This window comes from Psammomys obesus, unplaced genomic scaffold, assembly GCF_907164565.1.
Source record: "Psammomys obesus unplaced genomic scaffold, mPsaObe1.curated_primary_1811, whole genome shotgun sequence".
In the NCBI taxonomy this organism is placed as follows: domain Eukaryota; kingdom Metazoa; phylum Chordata; class Mammalia; order Rodentia; family Muridae; genus Psammomys; species Psammomys obesus.
This window is the reverse complement of record NW_026587216.1, coordinates 38,338,896-38,360,825: the sequence shown is the minus strand read 5'-3', so window position 1 is coordinate 38,360,825 and position 21,930 is coordinate 38,338,896. Positions and strand designations below refer to the sequence as shown.

Sequence of the window (21,930 nt, the reverse complement as noted above, 5' to 3'; positions counted from 1 at the left end):
CCCAGTCCTGATGGTTAGTTCTTAGAAGTGAGAGGAAGGCTTAATATTTTCTTGCATTTTATACAGACAGCAGGTCGGTTGCTTGGTATATACACAGCCTGAGCTTGTATTACAATTTTAGAAAACTTTTATTGCCCCCAGCCCTGAAGCACTTGTTCTCTGTCCCCTCTCTCTGGAGCCTAAGGTTGAGTTTCTGTCTCATAGAGTTGCCTGCCTAGAGACTGGGATTGTGTCTCTATGGTTTTTCCTGAATTTTGTACCTTGGCATAAGAATGTGGCTGCCCCCCCACACATTGTTCTTGGTATTGCAGAGTGCTTTGTTGGGTAGATAGGCTCTCCTGATAGACTCATTATCTGTTGTATCTTTGAGTTTCTGTTTTATAGAGCTCATGAATAATGTGGCCTATTGAATGTTGTATCTGTCTATGTACATGTTTTTATTTCTCTTGGGTTTATCTACCTGGGAGAAGAGTTCCCGGGTCCTATGCTATCTTAGCTACTGTTTCTATTACTGCAGTGAAACACTATGACCAAAAAGCAAGTTGGGGAGGAAAGGGTTTATTCAGTTTACACTTCTACATTACTGTTCATCACCAAAAGAAGTTAGGAAAAGAACTCAAGCAGGGCATGAACCTGGAGGCAGGAGCTGATGCAGAGGCCATGGAGGGGTACTGCTTACTGGCTTGCCCCCCCCCCCCCCCCGCCGGCTTTCTCAGCCTACTTTCTTATAGAACCCAGGACCATCAACTCAGGGATGGCATCATCTACAGTGGTCTGGGCCCTTCTCCATTGATTACTAATTAAGAAAATGCCTTACAGTTGGATTTTAATGGAGACATTTTTCTCAGTTTGGGTTCCTTCTTTGATGACTGTAGCTTGTATTAAGTTGACATAAAACCAGCCAGTACTTAACTCCTCTCCTTCCCAAGGTGTATGGTAGCTGTTCCACTTACAGTGTTATGAGTTCTAGTTTGTAGGTCCTGATTTCTCTGTACTCTGATGAACATGTCATTATAATTTTGAGTATCGCCATGCTCCTATGTGTGGAACAATATAGGATGATGGCTTTGAGTAACATCCTTCTGATGGTTACATTATATTGAACATCTTTTCATGTGCTTACTGACCATTTATATACCTTTCAATTCAAAGCCTTTTTACACTTCATAACATTGAATTGGGCTGGGATAAACCTCACTGTAAAACATTTGTGGAATGTGTAAGACCCTGGGTTTAACCCCAGTATCACAAAAAAGAAAAAAAAGCGGGGGGGGGGCAGGGGGAAAGGTTATTTTGGCTTACTTACTGTTGAGCTGTAAAACTTTACCAGACAAGTAATTTACAAATCTTTTCTCAAATTTCCTAGGCTAAATTTTTATTTTCTTGGCAGTATTATTTGCAGTGCTTCATACAGGCGAAATTACAATTTTTCTTCCTTATTGGTTGCACTTTTAGTACAGTTTTAGTCTTCATTTTATTTATTTATACTTGCTTTCTGAGACTGTGGTTTGAAACTTCTAATTGCCCTCCAGCCTGACTTTTCTGATTGCAGCAGGTATGTGCACAACTGTGCTCAATTTGTTTTATTATTATTATCTTTAGGGTAAAAATTTTATAGATAGGTCACAAAAATAGAACTCTCTAACTCATGAGTGTGTATTTCATTGCATTTCCATAAGCTATGACTCCTTCTTAGTGCCAGGGCCACTATCTAATTATATACTCAATGGATATTTCTTTTAGTAGACATTTTTTTTATTAATTACACTTTATTCATTTTGTATCCCCCCATAAGCTCTTCCCTCCTCCCCTCCAGATCTCACCCTCCCTCTCGTTTCTGCATGCATGCCCCTCCCCAAGTCCACTGATAGGGGAGGTTCTCCTCTCCTTTCTGATCTTAGTCTATCAGTTCTCATCAAAAGTGACTGCATTGTCCTCTTCTGTGGCCTGGTAGGGCTGCTCCCCACTCAGGGGGAGGTGATCAAAGAGCAGGCCAATCAGATTATGTCAGAGGCAGTCCCTCTTCCCATTACTAGGTAACCCACTTGGACACTGACCTGCCATGGGCTACATCTGTGCAGGGGTTCTAGGTTATCTCCATGAATAGTCCTTGGTTGGAGTATGAGTCTCTGGGAAGTTCCCTATGTTCAAATTTTCTTGTTCTGTTGCTCTCCTTGTGGAGTTCCTGTCCTCTCCAGCTCTTACTATTTCCCACTTCTTACATAAAATTCCATTCACTCTGCCCAACAGTTGGCCATCAGGCTCAGCATCAGCTTTGATAGTCTGCAGGGCAGAGGCTTTCAGAGGCCCTCTGTGGTAGGTCCCTAGTTTGTTTCCTGTTTTCTTCTTCTGGCTTTCAGAGGCCCTCTGTAGCAGGTTTCTAGGTTGTTTCCTGTTTTCTTCTTCTGATGTCCATCCTCTTTGCCTTTCAGGTGGGGATTGAACATTTTAGTTAGGGTCCTCTCTCTTGCTTGGTTTCTTTAGATGCATAGATTTTAGTGGGTTTGTCCTACGTTGTATGTCTATATGAGTGAGTATATACCGTGTGTGTCTTTTTGCCTCTGGGACAACTCACTCAGGATGATCCTTTCCAGGTCCCACCATTTACCTGCAAATTTCATGATTTCCTTATTTTTCATTGCTGAGTAATATTCCATTGTATAGATGTACCACAATTTCTGCATCCATTCTTCAGTTGAGGGGCATCTGGGTTGTTTCCAGCTTCTGGCTATTACAAATAAAGCTGCTACAAACATGGTTGAGCAAATGTCCTTTTTGTGTACTTGAGCCTCTTTTGGATATATGCCTAGGAGTGGTATGGCTGGATCTTGAGGAAGTGCTATTCCTAGTTGTCTGAGAAAGCGCCAGATTGCTTTCCAGAGTGGTTGTACAAGTTTAGTAGACATTTTTAATCATTTCGTTTTAACTTTTCCAACTGCATTTTCCTTAAACCTTTTCTTGTAAGCAGAATGTTTGTTCTTTAACACACCTCACCATATCTTGAAGTGTTGACTACAATGGTTACCATTTACCTAATCGAAGAATGTTTTAACTAGTCTTCATTACTGTTAAAGACTTAATGGCCAATTGATTAAACATATCTGTTGCTGCCTCTTACAAGATCGAAGCAAAGATAAGATAATTGGACATCCCCCACCCCTTTTTTATCATCTTACTTTTTTTTGAGACAATTTTTCATTATGTGGCCCAGGCTTTCCTCAAATCTGTATCCTCCTGTCTCAAGCTCCCAAGTGCTACGGTTACAGGCATGTGTCACTATACTCAGCTTTGTGTTATAATTGTAGAAAGTGGAATTACCTCTGCGTTTCATTACTGTAGAGCAAGGAAGGGCTTTCCTTTCCTAAGGGGTACATCACAATGCATAGATACACATGCCAGATACAGTTTGGGCTTTTTACTGACAAAAATGAGGTCTGCAATAAAAGAGTAGAGCAATGCATCGCTTAGCACCAGGGGCCCAGGAGAAGCACACCAGTAGGCTACTCTGTTCCTGTGGGAACACCGGAATGTACTTACACCAACCCTCAGCTACACCTCCACCCTGAGGAAGACTCTTGGCTTGTGTCTAAGGTATACTATCTAGAAATGTTTCCCCGTGTCATCATAGTCTGCACAAAATTGAAGTTTAGTGCTAGAAAATGTAGGTTAAACTTATCTGAGTTCTGGTTGATCTCTTTCCTGTGTCCGGTTGAACACTTTATTTATTTTTTATTTTATTTTTTAAATTCTCAATGTCTCTGTTCAAATTCCACTTCAGTCAAGCGGTCTGATACGATAACTTCTCATAGCACTGAAAAGCAACTGGTCTCTGTGGTTTGGCTCCATGATTTCTTAAGCTCCATTTTCATAATTAGCTCATGGTGTTGCGTAGTCTCTAGCACCAGGGGAGCAGGAGAATGTCAGCAGATGTCAGGCCCTGCAGTGCCTACAGTAAATGTACCTGTAATGTGGCTCACTGTGAGTTTGCTGATGAATAGTTCTTTGTGCTCTTCTCTTGAGCAATGAGTGAGCTGGATTAGCATGTTTTGATTTTAAAGTGACTTACAAAACTTAGGTAAATAAGGAAGTACTTGGTGAGAAGAGCATAGGGGTGTGCTTATACAGAGCATTTTTGTCTTCAGATTAGAGCCCCCTCTTCGTGTTTTGAGGTTGCAGAGGAGAGAAAGCTCAGGGAGTGATTTTGATAAAATTCTATTACATGTGTTGCTGTGTGTACTAGTGTTGATTTAACCTGTCAAAGTTCACTCTCCTCATAATATTCTGAAGATGGGGGTTATATTGCTGGGCAGTTTTACATCCATGCATTGTCTTGTGAGCATGAGGTTAGAGCAAAATGCATTCCACTCAGACTCCCAGAGGATGGTGAAACTCGTGTGAATGCTCCTGAAGACTGTGTATGAACTAGACGTATGTGTCATATCTTATTTTGTCCATTGTATGTACACTTTTAATGTTTATTTTTCAACTGCATAATCAGGCCAAGAAGCATTAAATAAGTTGTCCAAAGCAACTAAGGTAATGGTTCAGATGAGGACTGAATCTCATTCTCCCTCCCCTACTGGCAGTGCTTTTCTCATTTCTAATAAAATTGCTCCGATTTTTGTTTTGGATAATTCAAATTGAAAAACTGTGTTAACAGATGAGTCCCTTGTAGATAAAGTGAGAATTAAAGTGAAATGTTGTCTCTTTTCAACATTACCAGATAAATTCATTTCATTTTAAATATGATAATTGGGTCTAAAATATTGTTCTGAATAAGGAGATTATATAAACTTCACAAAATATGAAGTTTCTAAACTTCGAGTCGGATAAGAAACTGAGAGTGGTGTTGCACAGAGAAAAGAAATCATGTTAGGTTTTGAGATCCAGTTAAAGTTGCTTTTTATGCATTCCTGGTACTACAGCGACCTCACATCTATAACTGTCACCATACTTGAAATAGTTAATGTAAATCAAATCATGCTTGTCACACTTGATGACTGTGGGAAGATGTTCTGTCTGGATACTGCATGCTGTGGATTCCAGATGTACCCTATGGGCAGTGATGGCCTCTGAGGAACCAGGGCAAGGTAAAGAGGGAGGTGAGATGCCAGCTTTGGAAGCATTGATGCCAGTGAGTTTTGGGTAGTAAGTGTGCTTAGGTACCTAAGCTAAGGAGCGGAAGAGACTTGGCTAAGCGGGTGAGTTTGGGAGCTTGGTGGAGGTAGAACGTGATGCGATTATTGACTGTGTGTAAGGAAGGACATGTTGTAGTAGGTTTCTGGTTTGGCTTCTGCCGTTAGAGCTGAGAAACCAAGAAATGACACTGGCAGTGGGGCAGTGAGGGCTGTGACGCACCAACATTAAAGTACCTTGCAGGAGGGTGTATAGTAGGCAGTTTAGCACAGAGACCTACTCTCAAGAGTCTGTTTGAGTTAAAGATATTGATTTTGGAGTCATAGGCATCTAGGTTACAGATACAGTGTGGGAGTAGACAAGATCATCCACCAGCAACCTATGAAGGGAAGGGGAAAAAAGGAGGCTGTAAGATGGAGCCTGGAACACTGAGCAGAAGGAGTAAGTGGACCACACAGTATTGTACCAACAATTAGGAGCTTACTCTCAAGGAAGACAATTTAGCCTGTTCCTGGCCCTCCTTAGTTGTCTGTGGTTCCTTTTCTAGGGTTGAGGCCCTGTGAGCTTCCTCCTTCCCCACTGGCGTGTCTGTTGGGTTGTTCTTGTTCAGGTCATATTTAGACAGCCAAGCTGGAGAGACTTCACGGGAGTAGCTTTTCTGACGTTTCTAGGAGACACAAGCTCACAACGGATTTCCAGTCCTCTGGCTCTTACAGTCTTTCTGCCTCCTTTCCCAAGCTGTTTCCTGAGTTTAGAGCATAGGAGTTGTAGATGTATCAGTTAGGGCTCTTCGCCCCATAATTACTTGTTCTTTAAAAGTCGTACACTTATGAATGACGACAACAACAAGCAGTATGGCACTGGAATCTTGGGGTGCAATAGAGGCACTATCTTGGTGGTAATTGGACTTAAGGCCTGCTCAACACGAAGGAAATCATACCTAGTACTGAAGCCTAGATAATTACCTGGGCCTGGTGACATGGATCTTAAGAGGAGAACCTACTACTGACACTTTACTAAATTACCACAGTCCTCAATAGCATTCTAAATACTTATTTTTATACTCACAAATAAGTGGGGCTGGAGAGTTGGTTCAGAGGTTAAGAGCACTGGATGTTCTTCCAAAGGTTCTGAGTTCAGTTCCCACAAATAAGCTCTTACCCCTCATTTTGCATCAGACAGAGACTATTACAGAAAACCAACTGTACTGACTCTTAAGGGTAGAGACAATAGCATGTGTCTATCTAGCGGTGGCTCCCAACCTTCCTAATGCTGTGACCCTTTAATATAGTTCCTCATGTTGTGGTGACCCCAACCATAAAATTATTTTGTTGCTACTTCATAACTGTAATTTTGCTGCTGTTGTGAATGGTAGTATAAATATCTACTATGGAGGATGACACACAGGTTGAGGACCATTGATGAAGAGGTTCATCTCGCTCCCATACTGGACCTCGGAAGTTCTAAGAGCACAGTGTTGGATGCTGCTCACTGCTGTTGAGCGCTTTCTGCTCTTCACTGCAGCAGAACTCAGGAGGGGGAGGAGACACATGTAAAAAAGGATGGAGAGTGACTCCCTAAAAAAAAAAAAAACTGTCCCAGAAACTAAGAAACCTTAGGAAAACACGTGACAGCAGGAGTTAGCTCAATCTGTACAAAAGACAGGCAGGTCTCTCGAAGACCCGAGCCTCTTGCAGAGGCCTGACCATCCAACAGCTGTCGCACTTAGCCTTAAACTTCTACATGTTCCTCAAAGGAGACAAAATATGGCAATGACCATGATAGAATCTACCCTTAGAGATATGCAAATAAGGAATGAGCCATATGACAGAGAACAGAGACTGTAACATCCTGTTCTTTCCTTGTGTACTAATCCTTCCACTCATTTTCTTCCATTATGCTGTAAAATTTATATTTTTATTTATACATACCTTGGGTCTTTTTAGTAAAAAGATTTGAAGTCTTTGTGTTTCTGGTGTCAAAAACACCAGACTAAAATGCTAGATAATGTGGGTGTTCAGTAAATGCTTGGAGGAGTGCAGCCATTGTCTTAGAGTGCCTTCCTCAAATGTGGCTTACGGTCCCTCGTGAGAAAGTGGACGTCACCATTATTTACTGACTGTACCGAATGAACAGACCTAAACTATTCGGCACTGCCAAGACGCTTTGACAGTCTCTTTACTTTGTCTTCTTTATTTTACAGAATAGTAAGTGCAGTACAGATTAAGTTACAGCAGATTAATTGCATCCATAACCCACAATTCAGGTCTTTATGAAGTAACAGGATATTTTCTGGGAAACCAGGAAATGAATGCCAAAAACATTAGTTTTGACACATGAGGAAAAAAGAGAGCACCACACAATTGAATTTCCTTGTATACTTACACACAGGTTTTTTTTGTTGTTGTTTTGTTTTTTTTCTTTTTTTCCGTTGGGTCTTACTATGGAACCCTGTCTGTCCTGGAACTTGCATGTTGTCCAGACTAGCCTTGAACTCACAGAGATCTGCCTGCCTCTGTTGCCTGCTTGCTGGGATTTAAGGTGTGTTCCACCACTCCCTGGTTGTTCACCAATTGAACTATCACTACTCTTCATCAATTTTTTTCATATAAGTTTTTTGTTTGTTTGCCTTATAGGTAATAAAAAATGTTTTTAAATATCACTTTTTTGTTGTTGTTGTGACTCACGTGACAGCCCTCACAAGACTTTCTGAACCTTTCATGGTGAATTTCCTACAGGAAACTTCACTTTGGTAGAGAACCCACTGGTGTGAAAATGTCCTGTGCCTCGCAGGGCAGCAATATACAAGGGAAAAAAAGGAATATTCAGACAGGAAAGCATGCTACTCCAAAGAGAAAGTCCTTTTATGAATTACATAGAAAACTGATGCCTTTGAAGGGGTAGAGCCTTAGCCCAAAGAATACTACAAATGCCGTTCTGTTATTGCTCTATCGTTGCCTCCTGTTTCTCTTTTACCTATATGACACGATTCCTAATCAAGTGTAGGCAAACATGACAAGAGGGCGTCAGGTTGAGAGAGAATTTCTGATAACTCATTCTCCATCACATGCATGATGGCGACATCAGTCCACAGCTTGAGGCGTCCTCTTGGAAAGCAACCACATCACGTATTGATAGTCTTAAAGTGCAGCACTGCATCCCCGTTTCCCTGCAGATGAGCCCCCATGACTGAAAGCGAAGGCGCTTCCAGAGAGAAGCACTGCTTAGCTCTTTCCTGTTATTTAATACTCCAGCCTGTTACTCTGTCACATTTGGTTTCTTTTTCCTTTGTACTCCAGCATTTAATGCCTTTTTGTCTTTCAGTCTCTGATAGCATGAGTTCATTTTTTTTTTTTTCATTCCTAAAAAAATTGTAACTCTGCATGCCTAGCATGTTTGGGTTTGATCCCCAGCACCATGGAAACTAAAAATCATGGCTCCTCCAGATGCTCTGCAAATCATGCTTTGGGGCTTTGGGACTTCGTGAGCAACAGGTGAGATACGCAGCTTCCGAGGCTGACATGGTGCCTGCTGGAGACCACCTCACTCTCCACTGTTGGCTTCTTTGGGCACTGAGGAAAGCAGCTGACCAAACCCAGGACACACAGCAGGACCTGTTGCTAGAATCCTCCGGGAGCCTGCTGTGGTAGCCTAGCTCGGTGAAAGCACTCCATGACCACAGAGGAGGAGGAAAATTTTTCTTAGACTCAGTTACCTCTGAATTCACAGGTCATTGTGAATGCATATGATTACCAAATGCACAGCAGCAGTTTGTGTGATGCCCTAGGGCTCTGCTCCGGACTACTCAAAAGAGTAGATGAGAAGAAGATTGAAAGTCCGAGGAGAATTTTGCTTAAACTCATGAGTGCTGGTTTTCCTGATTTTTGCTACAGTCCTTTAGCACTCACATCAGCTCCCCATTAGCTCCTGTCTTCTGACAGCTCCACCCATCTCCTAGCATGAGTGGCCTTGCCTCATTTTGCTCAGCCTTGTCTCTGTCATCTGTCGTGGGCCCACAGGTGCACTGAGTCAGCTGACAATGAGTTTCCTGTTGCTGTGACCGAATGCCAGCGAGAAACAGGCTCAGGGGAAAGAGTCATTTTGTAATGTGGCTTCCAAGGGTCCAGTCCATGACCACTTGGTTGTGTACACTTGGGCAGGACACTGTGCAGCACCGGCTTGTGAGAGGAGGTTCTTCACCCTGTGGTGGCCAGGAAGTAGTGGGGAGGAAGGGATGAGGTTGGGGGGGGCGGGGGTAACCTGCAATGATACGTCCTGGTATGTCTCACCTTCTGGAGTTTCTAACCACCTCCCAAAGTGGCACTACTCACTGGGGACCAGGCACTCAGCATGCAAGCTTTTGGGGGCATCATCAGACCATAGTAGGCTGCACCTCCCTATCTGTAATCTGTATTCTCCTGGCGGCTCTTGATCTGTCTCCGTCTAGAACATGGCACCAAGTTCACATGTAATGTCCCGTCTAAAACTGAGCTCGTTGAACTTTTGATGGCATATTGTGGGAATCCTAGCTATCCATCCTTTCTTGCATATGCATTCTCTCATATGCATTAGTTCGGATTCTCACCTGTGCCTCCATCTCCCTGCCCCTCTCGAAGCTCACCTCCTTGTTTAGTCTATTTTTCTATCAAATGTAGAGTAAGGCCAGAGGGCAGAGAGGATCTGAGTGGGTGGGGAAGGGTGAGGAGGCTGGAAGGTGAATAGAATGGAGAAGTTCTGAGGCAGTGGGGTCACTCTTGCCTTCTGAGCATTGGCTTGTGAAATGATTGGAATAGGAAATAAAAGCAATTAGAGATTTTGAACAGAGGAAATGTGAAAGCTGGGCTCCGGAGAGATTAGTGGGACCCTGTAAGGCAAATGGGTAGGGACAGGAAAGGCGTTGGTGTGCGGAGATAAGGGCTGGTGTGGGAAGCCTGGGAGATGCAGCACGCTGCTGAGTGTCAGCCAGGGTGCACCTTGGAAAGGAATTGGTGTCAGTTCTAGCACTGTTGTTTGTGGTAGCAAGAAGACATCTGGAAGGAAGTGCTATTAAGCTTTCGCAGATAGCTTCGCAGATAGTTTTCTGCGACTCCAGAAAACTCGCAGAAGCCCGGGCTGGGGAGGGTGGTGAGTCACAGTGGCCTTTTCAGATTTTACAACTTCTTCCATGCCTGTGATTCATTCTTCTGTACTTTAAGGCCGTCATGTTATTTATGTTAACAGTAAACCTCATTTATCTTGAAGATAGCTTTCTGTTAATCTGCCATGCAATCTTCAATTTTCTTTTTCTCAGTGACAAACAACATGACTGTAGGACCATGGTGTGTCAGAGTTTCACAACTCTGGACGCGCTTACCCGCCGCTATGAGCTAAGTATATTAAGATTAATGTTTCCCAGGGACTAACGGTAAAGTCACCTAATCAATTACAGGAAATTAGAGTCCGTGAGCCTTACAGTGAAAACTCAGCCAAAGATTTCCCGTGAAACTAGAGGAAGGTGGGTTACAACCGGCCGAATGTCACTCAGCCTGTGGTCTGATGTGTTATAACACTGGAAACTGGCCATCCAGCACCTCTGGTAGGGTGGCTCATTGCGCGGTATGTCTCTTACTGAGTGGGCCTGAGTGGGGGAATAGTTGTAACAAGTCAGAAAGGGCCTTTTCTTCTGCTCTGACACACCGGTGCTAGGAGAAAGCCAAATCTTTAACTCATTGAAGGTGTTTGGTCGCCATTGTATGAGTCGGGTTCAGTCTGTACAAGACAGCCCTCAGCTCCCCGCCGTACCATGTGTTTCCAAGGCAGACTGTCCACGATCCTCACGGACTAGGGGCTGCTGCACCGCGGCCCCAGGGCTCATCTGTATTTCGGTGCCCCTTAAGCTGTGCACGGTGGGCCATCTAGAGCCTGCCGGTGGATATAGAGACGAGCCACCCAGTTCTTGGCAGTAGAAAGCAGTACTGCAATGCTTGGTCAGCACTGAAAACTGGGAAAACTGCTCTCAGTCCTCAGCCTGCAGCTCTCTGCTTCAGTGCTCATGCGAGCTGCAGATAACCAACGTGAATGACAGCATATAGGAGGAGAGGGCGCACGGGGAGACACAGAGGTGAGAGTGAACTCAGCTTATGAAGTACGGTGCTCTTAAGGTTACAGAGAGCCCGATGCTCAAAGGAGCTGTGAAGTTCACAGGGCTGCGGCTGCAGGGCTGAAAGGAGAACCTAAGGCCTTGATTCCCAGCTGAGGTCTGTGAGGGCACTTTGCCTGTGAGAGTCCGGCCTTGCAGGCGCTCAGGTTGCAGCCTTTCCCTCTGTCCTTGTAGTAGCGAGACACGCCCCCAGCAAGTCTGCACTCTTAGCCCTCTCTTTGAAGCTCATCTGCTGAGGCCCGTCGGCTCACAATAGCTGTCTACTTGGACCCCTCAGAAGCCAGTTCTTAAGAAAATGTGGGGAAAGCGGCGTCACGTCCCTTTACAGTTGCTTCATCGCTTTGTAAACCGCAGTCTTTTTTCGCGCCCCCAGATTCTTTTGTTGAACTGCCTCCATTAGAACTAGCCATAATACATGAGTGCTTCACAAAACATTGTAGTTATGCATTGTTTTATTAACAGAATCTCTTTATCCGGGGGTGGAGGGTACTTGTTCCAAGACCTCCAGCAGGTGACTGAAACCGACCCAGTACAGAATACCAATAACGACTAAAGAGGTAAATTATAACAATGACTGTGGTAATAACTCCAGTGTTTACATATTAGGTCTATTAAAAATCTAAAGCACCTTGCAGTAAGACCTTCCTGTCTTTCAGCCCCCTCTTACCATCCCCAAACTTAGGTCCCCACAAAGGAATTCTAGTTCTTCATATTCCTTGATGATTTCCCTACATCTCTGAGTTTGATCTAGAGAACTGAACCAACATCCCTCTAAAGGAAGAACTGCTAAAATTATAGGAACAAAGGCGGGGCTGTGTGGAACAAAGAGAAGCTGAATAAGTCAGGAGTTTGAGACGAAAACAAACCATGCTGTGATTGCGAGACAGGAAAAAGAAGTGTTCTGGAAAATTTCCATGAGAAAACCTGGCTTGCAGAGGTGAAAGGTGCCTGGAGACTGAAGAATCAGGCACATGGAGTACTATAAGGCACCGTGGAGGAGTTACAGACAAAAGTGAGACCAGAAGTGGGCAGGCAAACTGGTAGATCTCCATGACTTGAGTGAGAACGAGAGCACTTAGATAGTGGCAGTGAGCACACTGGCTTCACCCAAGTTGCAGTTACTTGGTTTATCCCATGTGGCAGGGAAGCCTTCAGGCACTTTGCTTGTGGTGACAGTGCCAGGGTCTGGTCACAGTGCTGCAGGAAAACGCATGATGGCTACTCAGGGCAGGCACGGTGCTTGCAACTCAAATTGGCTTCAGCTACATCAAGTTTGCTTACCTCAGATAAGGGAGACAGACGAAGGTATGAACACAATTGTGTCTCTCAGAAACCCAGGTATTGATGCCAGTGCTTGTGACTGTGAGTGTAGTTGGAAATCAAATGCCTAGAGAAGCAATTAGGAGAGGAATTGTTATGCACAGGCCCTCATCCAGTATAACCGTGTCCTTGTAAGAGACAATGATAGGACATAGACACACCTGCAGGAGAGATCATGTGACAACACGGACAAAACTGTCTGTAAGCCAGGGACAGAACTGTCATGTGGAGAAACACGCTGCCAACACCTGACTCTCATATTTCCAGCCTCTGGAATGATGAGAAAATGAGTTCCTGTTGCTTCAGCCTTCCAGTCTGTGGCATGGGGTGAGAGTGTCCCTCACAGGACGAGTGTAGACAAAGCAGGAAAGCCCTTGAGGAACAGAGCAAGCCTCGAGCTGAGAAGCAGCAAAAATGCAGTGTGTTGCACCTACACATCCTGAAACGCAGTGTGCTGATCCTGCAGACCATGCATCTGATTACTGCTGTGGGGACAGCCAGCGCTGGCCAGCTTCCAGGGTGTGTTGGAAACTGGCCCAGGACCTGAATTAGCCATCTAATCTCTTTTTACGTGGAACTGGAATCTCCCATTGTCTCTTTCTTGTAAGAGGGAACACATCTTCAGAAGTTAAAGTCTCGGGACCAGGGTGGCCCTTTAGTGTCAGAATATGGGATGCTTGTTGATGTTGAGTCTTCTTGGCCCTGAGCCACCAGGTCTCAGGTGATGGGTGGAGACCCAGTTGGACAAAGGAGGTAGAGACTGTCTTGCTACTTTCATTTTGAATTATTGTTCTAGATATGTGGGGAACCACAGAGAGCTGTTGTCAGTTTTATCTGAAGATGGCTGAAATGCTAGTGTTTCCTTATTTTCCTTGAAGGGAAAGAAAATCACCATTTTTACAACAGTTTGAGATTTGCAGAAAAATTGTGAGGATATACAAAAAATTTCTATGTGCCCCATAGCAATTTTTTCCTATCAGTATACATTTTGTAGAATTAGTGGGCTAATGCCAATACATTAGTAAGTCTGGATTTTATTCATATTTCCTTAATTTTGTGGAGTTTTCTTTTGTCTTTAAATCCATTTATGAAACCTTATTACTGTTAATGCTCTGGTGTTCTTCAGCTTCTTTTGTGTGTAACGTTTTCTCATTTTCTTCTTGACGGCAGTTCTGAGATGCCCCAGCCAGGTGTTTTGCCTGACGTTTTGATGGTGATTACATTGTAGTTAACAGTTACCGGGGGGGGGGGAAGGACACAGAGGCCGTCTTCGTCCTTTACCCAGACACCGACTGTCAGAGTGACAAGCTGTGTGCTGATCTTGATCATGTGGTTTTGTCGGGTACCAGCTCTGTGTGCTGTACTTTTGGAAACAGTCGCCATGCACTGTGCACACGACAGTGGCGACCCTTGAGATTGTTTAAGTGATTAAAAGAATGTGCAAACATCTTGAAGGGCAGGTGTGATGGCTCCACTGAGTTAGGAAGACTATCAGGCCGGATTCCACATCCCCAAAGAAACAGAAAACAAAAAGTCATGCTTTAAAAAAGTTTATTAACGTTTTATTTCTGAAAAAAAGTAGCCTATAATATTGTTATGAGGAGAAAAATGTCCTTTAAACTCTCGTGTGATGAATAAAAATACCCTGTGGTGGAGCGCTCAGATTTAGCGCTTTGTTGATTTAGCAGGAGCCCCCAGTTCTTAGTTATACCACAGGATGTTTGGGAGCCAGAGAAGAAAGATTAAAATTATTCAGCACTTCATTATTAATTGAGAAGTGATAGGAGGTTGCATTCAGAAAGGCTATACCTGGATAATTAATAGCCCTGGTGAGTTTTCACGGCCTGGCCTCAGGTTGCCGATTCTATTACTGATTTTTGTTACTTCCCTCTAGTGGTCAGTTGTAGTTTTTTTATTTTTTAATTAATATAGGGTACCTCCCTCTAACTCCTCCCAGTTCCTCCCTACCAGGATATACTACCTTTTTGTCTCTCATTAGAAAAGAACAGGCTTCTAAGAGATAACAAACAGCCACACGTGACAAAATAAAATATAACGAGATGAAGCAAAACCCAGCCTGTCGAAATTGGACAAGGCAACCGAACAGAAGAGCCCCAAGAGCAGGCACAGGAGTCAGAGACCTACTTGTTCTCACACTCAAGGCTACCATAAAAATACTAAGCTAAAACTTGTGGACAAACTCAGCAGTTGAAAATAAAATTTTAGTCAATCCTTATTTTACAATAAGGAAAGTTTTGGTTTCTTGGTAAACTCAGTTATGTTATGTAAATATGTTTTTGTCTTAATACCAAGTGTGGGATTTTAGCTGGGCTTTAGTTTGTCCATAGGTGATGATTGTCTTGTGCAGAGAATGGCCTTTGACAGCTGGTCACGGACTGCCTCATGCTGCATGGAGAGAGGCATGGTCTAGGGCTCTGAGGATATAAATATGAGAGCCAGAAAGAGAAAGTGTGGCAGTTTGGAGAGGCCATAGATGGACGGTGTAGCGGTTTGGAGCAGACGCAGAGAGAGATGCTTTGGGGCACGACAGCTTGTGGGAGACTGCTGGCTGCATTTGCTGTTGACAGAGACTGGTATAGCCCCGAAAGAAACCACAGACCCTAAACACAAAGGTGTCTGCTCCTCCTCTCCCCACTAACCTTCTGTCTCCTACTTAGGGTTGGAGGGTTGGAAGGGACAGGCTTTCAGGAACCCCAAATAAATTAGAGGTTAAAAATGACACCTATGGTAGTCTTTTTGAAAATTTAAGAGGCTAAGATGAATAGTGGTCAAATTTTAGGTATGCTTTTAGGTGAGAAACTGCAGTTTTCTGTTTCTGGATATTCTCAGAGAATTGAAATAATTTGCCAGCTTTTGAGAATATGTTCTTACGATTTCTTACTGGAAATACTGGGCAGTTATGCAGGTCATACTCCAGTCTCCCCTCTGTGCTGGTGCAGGGTTTAAGCACTCTACTGCTAAGCCACACTCCCTGCCTCCAGCCTTCCGGTGAATGATGGTGTTTGTCTCTCTACCTGTGGTTTTGCTCCATTGCAATCCACGGGGCCTGGATTTAAGGAACGATGCTCAGCCAGCGTGAAAGCCTGAAAGCGTTAAGTTACACTGAGCTGAACAGAAATTGAAAGGACTCTTACAGAGACTTCTCTTGGTGCAGTAGTCTGCCCGTGACTGGTTGTGATCCCTTTCTATGACTGTTATCCAGTAGGCTCTGAGAGTCGGGTAGACAACGCCTGCTTTTCTGAGTAGCGTGCTAAGTGGTTGGTCTTGTGCCTTCAGCTCCATCTGATCCACTGGAACTCCACCCTGTTTGGCAGCATCGATGAGGCGGTTGGGAAGCCCCACGGCATTGCCATCATCGCACTGTTCGTTCAGGTAAATCGCCCACCATGAGGTTCCACTGTTTGCAGCCATTTTGTCCAATATTTTTCATTTCTCTGCTTTAATATTTACAGGTCAAATTAAACATATATAAACAAAGGATGCTTTGACAGTTGCCAAGAGTTGAACTGTATTTCTTGTATAAATAGTTCATTTATTTATTCAGTACCTTTTGCAGAGTGGTACCTGGGGCCTTTGGAGAAACAACTTAGAAAATATCTCCTGAAGTCAGACTTCATTTTTTTTTTTTAAATTTAGGAAAAAGAATTTCAGAAAAACTGTTTTAGACCCAGACTTACTACAAAATCTAAAAAAAAAAAAATCAATAATATAATCATGTAGTGAATTGTCTTTTCTTTTTGTTATTAATAATTTTCACTCAAAGATGATTTGAAATGCTTTATAGAAAACAATGATAAAATGAAGACTGGCAAAGACCATGGCATGTTTAGCCAGTTTCAAGTGGACATTGAGCTCTGTGATGACAGAGAATATTGCATGGTTTAACAAACACATAAAATAGAGCCATAGGCTATAAAGTAGAAATTTAAAATCTTCAGGTGAGTTTTAAACTTTGTCCTCAGCTTCATGGTGTGATTAAAGACTCACTAAAAGCGAAAGGCCCTTGAGAATTTTAGCAACCTTTGGGTCTCAGAAGAAGAGCATCCTAGGACAGAATTAAAACAAATCCTTGCATTTTAAGTTGAATTCTCTTCCCAGTCTTTACTTCATGTTTACACAGGCACAGGTTCATATCATTTAGTTTCGCAACTATTATTTTGGTAGAAGGGACTCATAAATTATTGGCAGAAGATGTTTTTAATTTTTAGTGTGTTGAAGACTTAACTTAAAAGTTAGTGGAGTATCATGTTGGCCAAGTTGAGGCAGTGGAAGGTGTACGCCATTATCTAGGAAGAAGAATAAGGATAATAAACATAGGAGCACAGATAAACAAGGTGTTGCATGGGAAGCCGGGAGCAGATTCATCTTCAGACTTGGGGGTTTAATTAGATATGCTTATTCACTGTCACCACTGCCTGTCTGACCCTCCATGTCTAATGGTGTGAGGGCTGTCGGGGCCCTGGGTTGAAAACTTCGCCTTCCGGGAACCAGCCCCAGCGTGTCCAGGAACAGGCTTGTGGTCACAGGAAGCCTCAGAATATGCACAGGTGCTCTTACCTCCACGCATTCGCTGTGAGGAAGGACTCAGGAGTGGCTGGGTGTGTGAAGAGTGCCAGGGGAAGATAGGGTGCCCTGGCCGCAGCCAGGCAGCATCAGAATAAGGATATGAGGACGTGAGGGCTCAGAGCACTGACTTGTTTTCTGAAAGCTTGACTCGAACAAGAAAGGGCCAGTGGAGCGAAGCTAGTGGCAGATTTGAGATCTGAGAGCTGGCATAGAACCAGTTAACAAAATACAGAAAAGAGAGGGGATGGTTAATGTAGAGGCATCTTTTTTTTTTTTTAAGATTTATTTATTTATTATGCATACAATGTTCTGTCTGCCTGTGCACATGCACACCAGAAGAGGGCACCAGATCTCATTATAGATGATTGAGAGCTGCCTTGTGGTTGCTGGGCATCTTAAAGAAGGGAGCCTACCACAGAGGGCCTCTGAAAGACTCTACCTAGCAGTGTATCAAAACAGATATTAAGACTCATAACCAAACCTCTGGCAGAATGCAGGGAACCAAAAAAAAAAAAAAAAAAAAAGGGGGTGGGGGTCGGGGGGGAGTTAATACAACCTGGAGAGGACAGGAGTTCCACAAGGACCAAATATATATGGGCACAGGGGTCTTTTATGAGAAGACTGTTTCTCCAAACATGGGTCATGTATGGATGCAACCTAGAGCCCCTGCTCAGAGGTAGCCCTTGGTAGCTCAGTATCCAAGTGGGTACCCTAATAAGGGGAACAGGGACTGTATCTGACATGAACTCAATGGCGGACTCTTTGACCCCCTCACCCCACCCTGGGAGAAGCAGCCTTGCTAGGTCACAGAGGACTTTGCAGCCAGTCCTGAAGACACCTGATAAACCAGTATCAGATGGAAGGGGAGGAGGTTCTCCCTTATCAGTGGACTTGGAAAGGGGCAGGGAGGAGATGAGGGTGGGAGGGTGGGATTAGGAGGGAAAGAGGGAGTGGGATACAGCAGGGATACAAAGTTAACAAACTGTAACTAATATTAAAAAATAAAAATAAAAAGAAGAAGGGAGTGTGTGGCACGGAGGATATATACCTTTCTACTTAGATTTGAGGCCTCACCAGGACAATTGCTTTCTTAGGTAAAGAGAGGGCGGGAAGTTAGGGTAGCTCATGTGCCCTTCATTATTCCAAGACATGCAAAAGCAGTCTTCTAGAGTAAGAGAAACCTGAGCATAGGGTTTGACTTTGAAACAGCCAGGAGAGAGAGGGAGATACTAGACAGTCTGTGAAGCAAACCCACTCAAGGCTGGACGTCTTGGGTGAGGTGGGAGAGCACAGGAGCTATTATTCTCCATGCACGTAGGAGGAAAGGACGTTCTAGCAAATTGTGTTGATGATCAATTGAAGAGCAGGTGATTTAGGAGGGCAAAGCGGTGGAAGGCCTGAGAGTGGTGGAAGAGATGCCCTTCGACTTAAGGAGAAAGGATGAATCAAAGGGGCTGAGATGTTGGTGGTTAACAATCAGTACAAAGGGAGACAGAGGAAGAGAGGGCTGGGTGGATGGGAAAGCCTGAGCAGAAAGAGTGGCCTCTTGGAGTTGAACATTTCAAAGTGGCAGCAAGGAGGAGATAGAGGTTCAAGTAACCATTCTGAGGTCACGGAGCTCAAATGTGCCAGAGTCAAAACTAGAAGCTGAGCCTGTCAGTGCAGCGTGAGAACCCACTGCTGGACCGCTGTGTTGTGTGGTTTTACAACATTGTGATGTGGACTCTTCGTGGAGTTTATGATCTGATGGGAGATTATGAAGGGAAGACATCATGCCTCGAAAAGCCACCTCCTGGTAAATCATGACATAAGGAGAGTCCTTTTCTCCTGAAGAGCCAGGAAGGCCTCTGGTTGAGATATGGGCTTTTGCATTTATGCATATATTTACAAAAGATGTTTTTTAAACTTTAGAATTGTTTTCTAGAAAATCTAGTATATTGTCTTAGACACTGTTTTATTGCAGTAAAGAGACACCATACGCAAGAGCAACTTACAGATAAAAACACTTAATTGCAGGATCACTTATATAAACCTTAGAAATTTTATTTTCTGTTGTTAGAGCCCATCTCAGGAAATGTTTTTTTATTAGTGAACTGACTAGCCATTCTTCGGCTCCTTGTTTCTTTCTGTTGCACATTTCACAGTTTAATATTAGGAGAAACAAAAGTGTGCGTGTTGACAGCATCGTACAGGTAATTCTGCAGACATATGAAAAGAGAAAAGGCCTAGCAGAGCAGTGCCTGCCTATCTGAGGTAATGCCTGAGCTCTGCTCTTCCTCTCCATTGTCAGGGTCCACTGGAGGCAGACTGAAAGTGGCAGTCAGGTGGCACTAAATATTTACAAAAAGACAAGGACAATAAGTGCCAGAAAACTTACTTCATGTATCAGGTTTTTGAACATTACTTTCAATATTTATGTATATTTAAACATATACATATGTTTAAATTATATTTACTATATAAAATATATATACATATATTTCAATTATATTTACTACATATATGTATATATAGTAGAAAGTAAATTATATTTGATATATATATATATATATATATATACATACACATATGTATATATAGTAGTGAGCTTTGGAAACCAGTCTTATTTTTAGTAAGACTGAAGAAGAAGAGGCTATTGAATAGTGATCAGTGATAATCCAGAGATATTGTAATTTTGACCGTGACATATGTATGAAACAACATAACCACTTCTGAGTTGGTGAAAAATTTCAACATTATGGAAATATTCATGACAACATTCTGTAAATGTCAAAGGCAAGAATACAGGGCAAAATGGGCAAATAAGTAAAAGTGAAAAATCTAGACACGGTGGTGTATGCCTTTAATTCTAGGGCCTAGGAGGCAGACTCATAGGCTGGCTGATGCCCGAGGCCAGCCTGGTCTACATACCAAGTTTCAAGGCAGGGCTAGTTAGAGAGAGCCCGTCATTTAAAAAGGAAGGCAAAGTTCTACTTAGGACATTTTCTATAGTAACCTTTTATGGTTATGTATCTTACATATGACCCCATGAGTAATAAATATCTGTAGTAACATGAATTTAGATAGATTCTCAAGTATTATATTGCACAAGATTTAAAACCTTAGTTACCTCTAGTTATTAACCTAAGTGTAAATAGAAAAGTAACTTAATTCACAGGAAGGTCATTCAGCTGCACCGGGGCCTTGCTTCTGGTGGTTATTTTAGGTAAAAGCTAAGCACAGAAAAATGTGTGTTTCTGGTTTGTGCTTTATGTGTTTCAGATAGGGAAGGAACACGTTGGCTTGAAGGCTGTGACTGAGATCCTCCAGGATATTCAGTATAAGGTAAATCATTAGTCGAATGATGTAAACTAGTTCTATATGAGTTCCCAGTGACTGTCTCTAGCTTGGTAATGCTCAGAAGGGCTTAGAGGACTCCGAAGAGCTGCTAGAGTTAACAGTTATGGTTTATCACAGTGTGATGCTGGGAAAGGGACATGCGTCGAAGTCTAGTGGGACCTGGAACACACTTCCTAGTGTTTTCTTCTGGGCTCCTAGCAGTTTTAACATGTGTCACCTGTGTGAACTAGGATACTTTTCTCTTCATGTAAGCATGGATTGTCTAGTCAATTTCCCCTGGCTTCTTACACCCTGCTGTTATTTCTCTAACACTGAGTTAAACCAGGCATCCATACATTTTTGGGATAAGCACATCGGCTCATGCCAGTGTAGCAGGCCCCAAAGGCCAGGTTGAAAACTTAAACATGGCATGCCCCAAGCCTTCGAGTATAGGAAAACTTCCTAACAGGGGTGGGGGAAGGGGTACTCCAAAAGCTCAGAGGCCGTCTTCCTGAAGGCAGCCACGAGCCCGTCCTGATGTCAGGATACAGAGGCTCTAAGCAGCCCGGCCCTGGCAAGTCCGGGAGGCAAGGATGGGACTTCCTCTGATAACTTTTCCTATGGCATCTGTTTCAGTAAAAACATTTCTGTGGAGCAGGTAGGCACCGGTTGAACATTCTGCACCAGGCATTATAAAGTAAACAGCCATAGACTCAGAGCAGGTGTATTTTATTGGATCCAGTCGATCTCAGTCCAGGGAGAAAAGAGTGGTCCATTCACTAATATTGGGACAGGTGAATTCATCTGAAAAGACTTAAGTGTAGAGATCCTTAGTTCTAATAACCTTTATGCAAAATTTTATAAGTTTTACACTAACGTGGACTGAATTATTTTTCCTTTTTCAGGGAAAATCCAAAACAATACCGTGCTTTAATCCTAATACCTTACTACCAGGTAAGCATTTACTTGAGGGCCTTAAGTGAACTTTAACTGTGTGCAACCACACTGTTTTCTTTAGGATGTTCATAATCATGTAGTATTACTTGATAAAGATCCTCTGTACTTTCTGGTCTCTGTAGCAGGTCACCGATCACTGTTGCTAAGGCAAGGAAGCCTTCTGAGTGTTAGGAAACCCTTTCCTCAGCTTCCTTATTCCCAAAAGGCCTTAATCAGCAACATCATTTGTAAAATGTGAAGTTGCCACCTCAGTGCAAAGTACCGGCAAACTTCAAAATAACTGAGGCACTTTCAAGACGATCGGGTCATTTCTAGAATGAAATAGACTATATATCTAATTTTATAAGGTTGCTTCATTACAGCATCAGTATTAAATATTCTAATTGTATTTATGCATAGGCAATAATTATACATAAAGCCTTCTGAATATAACCTGGAGTTTAGTTTTGGTCTTCACATTTCTCTGCTTCAAC

The 21,930-nt window shown here is 43.1% G+C and overlaps 1 protein-coding gene across 2 annotated transcripts in view; it reads left to right on the top strand.

Annotated features, from left to right (window-relative positions):
- The window catches only part of Ca8 (carbonic anhydrase 8), a 91,935-nt gene that overhangs the window by 32,723 nt on the left and 37,282 nt on the right, over positions 1-21,930 (top strand). For both annotated transcript variants that reach the window (XM_055603434.1, XM_055603435.1), the window contains exons 4-6: positions 15,893-15,988; positions 20,444-20,506; positions 21,406-21,454. In XM_055603434.1, the coding sequence (XP_055459409.1) occupies positions 15,893-15,988; positions 20,444-20,506; positions 21,406-21,454 (208 nt within the window). The remainder of the gene's footprint in view (positions 1-15,892; positions 15,989-20,443; positions 20,507-21,405; positions 21,455-21,930) is intronic.